General features: G+C 35.5%; 1 protein-coding gene across 1 annotated transcript; it reads left to right on the top strand.

The window, feature by feature from the left end:
* Positions 1 to 132: 132 nt before the first annotated feature.
* Positions 133 to 2,196, top strand: LOC114365441 (uncharacterized). Its single transcript, XM_028322019.1, has 2 exons — positions 133 to 672; positions 1,729 to 2,196. The coding sequence occupies exons 1-2, from the start codon at positions 450 to 452 to the stop codon at positions 2,037 to 2,039; spliced, it is 534 nt and encodes a 177-aa protein (XP_028177820.1). The 5' UTR covers positions 133 to 449; the 3' UTR covers positions 2,040 to 2,196.
* Positions 2,197 to 2,539: the final 343 nt, after the last annotated feature.

Here is a 2,539-nt window from a genome sequence, read left to right as displayed (position 1 = left end):
TTTTTTAGTTTTATTTAGCTGCCCTAAACTAATTTGTTTCTCACTTCACAACCCATAATACTTAGAAAAATAATTTAAAATTGCTATATTATGTACTTAAAAAATATTGCAGTAATTGGATCGTGAGAAAAATTAATCAGTCCTTGAACGAGATGTGCACAAACACATCCCAAGCATGCGGGCATTAGTCAAGTGATAAAATTAGATTAATTTCTCAGAAACACCGTTGGAAAACATTGTCTCATAAGAAAACATCCCGCAATTTCACAGCCTATTAGAGTTTTGGCACCGGTGCAAACCGCCGTTTGAACTGAAACATTCATTCAGTTTAATCATGAAAAAAACCGATACAGTTTGCTCGTGTTGTCTAATAATAGTGCGAGATTCACGGCCGGCGGGTCGCGACGAAAATATGAGCATTGCGCGCGAGTGACAACGCGCGCCGACTGATGCTGGCTGCAGCGCAGTGTCTATGGATTCACTTCATCTGCTGTATGGAAAACAGGATTTGCGATCATTTTTCGCGCCATTTGCTGGTTTCTGGAGTTGTTTTAAGTCTGGCTATGAGCATGGAGCGCCGCTCCTACTCCGGACCCTCCACTCCGCCGCCCGTCAGCAAGCGGCTCTTCGCGACGGTCGTACTGTTTATAGGAGTCATCTGTGTTTTCGGAGGTAAGATTTATTTATTAAACACATGTCAGGCGGGCGATTCCCGAAAGTTATTTGACGTTTGATCAATAAATATTCGCGGTGTTGCCGTTTATTTTGACTTTGTACGCCCGCAAGCTAAGCCGCAAACAATAACGGTACCGCTAGGCATTTGTATTTTTTTTTATGTAGGTATTTACTGGCTAAACCACGCGTATATTTTTGAAGTAAATTTTTTTACACGTGATTTAAAAAAATATGTTTTACCAAGAAAACATCGCAAAACTCTACGTGTACTGTCGGTTGATTGTATCGCAAACTCTAGGTACTTGATAGATTTTATTAAGAACATTAGAAGATATCAAAATTATACGAGAAGGTACCTATTACTTGCTTCATAAATTGTAACTCTTAACGACATATTGTTTTAAAATTAGCCAATTGTTTTTTTTTAACTAAAGATTAACACACTCCCTACCAAATGTCAATTAATAAAGTTAACTAACTAATGGGTGATTGCAGAATCTTCTAGTCTAAAATCAACCAGTAATCACTGATCATTATACAGAAAATTAACATAATTAATGCGAACGATCCAGGTTCATCAACTGATGACATTCCAGACAACGATTGGCTAATTTCAGCTTCGTGGCATTTATCCTAGCGGCGTTCTCCGAACAATTAATAACCGACTGTCGCGTGGTATTATTTTTATACTTATTTATGAGCAAGTAAAACGCATTTCAAAAGAACTGAACGATTTATTAGAAAGGATTAAACTCGATATAATTTATTGGCCTTATTGGCAAACCACTAACACTAAACGTCAAAGATATATTGGTACTATGCATTAATAGCTTGTACTTCTCACCATAAAATTATTGCCACGCGTGGTAATTAATTATTTTAAAATAAAATATCGGAAATTATGACAAGAAGAAATAAAATACAACAAGACTGGAGGTCTGGCTGTAGCAAGCAATATTTATCTCTAGGTGATTACTTCCTCAATCACCTAGATATTGCTCTCAAGTCCCCACTGATTAGAGATATTTTTTAAGACTTATGTTGTCGTTCCAGGGTACCTTCTAGGGCGAATGGCACGCGTGGAGCCGCGCCATGCCGGCGCCATCGTCTCCGCCAACCTGTCCCTGGTTGCTGATCAGCTCTACAAGAAAGCCAAGAGGATCCCGCCAAAAGCCGTCCACCATAACGACCCCGAAAAAATAAGGATCAAACTCCACGAAATATTCCAATGTAATCAAAACGATTGCGGCTCTATCAATAATTACAATTTAAGTGATTATTTAAGAAACTCTATAAATTACCAAATGATTAAACTGATGAAATCAATACACAATGCGACCACTTATTTAGATTCGTTAAGATGACATTAACTAAAATAATTTAGATTTTATTGTATAGTTGTTAAGATGTAAAAATAAATCAGTTGTTAAGATGTATAAATAATCGAAAATGTCGGAAGATAAAGTTAGTATAGTCATGAAATAAATTATTTTCCTACATTATCTCCAAAACCTTTTCATTTCGAATCGATCAAACTATTCGGGCAAAGTTCGTTTATAATTTACCGCCAACACAAATCACAAAATGGTCATAGATATTCGTTCAAAAATTAAAATCTGGTGCGGTAATTGTAACAATTAAAGAAAAGTTTGAATTCCATCTGTAGTATTAAACAAAAATATAGAAGTTTAATTAATTACTTTAAGAGTTATTAAATCTTGATGTATTTTTTAATTATTTGCTTTAAAATACGTAAACATGAATTTATTTTCTGATAACATCAGAGTCTGCTCTCTGGATAACATACAAAATTTCTGAACGTAATAGTGATAACTTTACTCTATGCTATTAGCTTTCTAACAGC

This window comes from Ostrinia furnacalis, unplaced genomic scaffold (assembly GCF_004193835.3).
Source record: "Ostrinia furnacalis isolate ACB-3 unplaced genomic scaffold, ASM419383v2 OfSCF7590, whole genome shotgun sequence".
NCBI classification, from domain to species: domain Eukaryota; kingdom Metazoa; phylum Arthropoda; class Insecta; order Lepidoptera; family Crambidae; genus Ostrinia; species Ostrinia furnacalis.
Note: the sequence above shows the minus strand (reverse complement) of the source record. Positions and strands in the feature narration are given on the sequence as shown.

Coding starts and splice junctions, on each gene's coding strand:
- LOC114365441 (XM_028322019.1), top strand. CDS start 450: ATGCTGGCTGCAGCGCAGTGTCTATGGATTCACTTCATCTGCTGTATG. Junction 673..1,728: donor AGTCATCTGTGTTTTCGGAG/GTAAGATTTATT, acceptor TTGTCGTTCCAG/GGTACCTTCTAGGGCGAATG.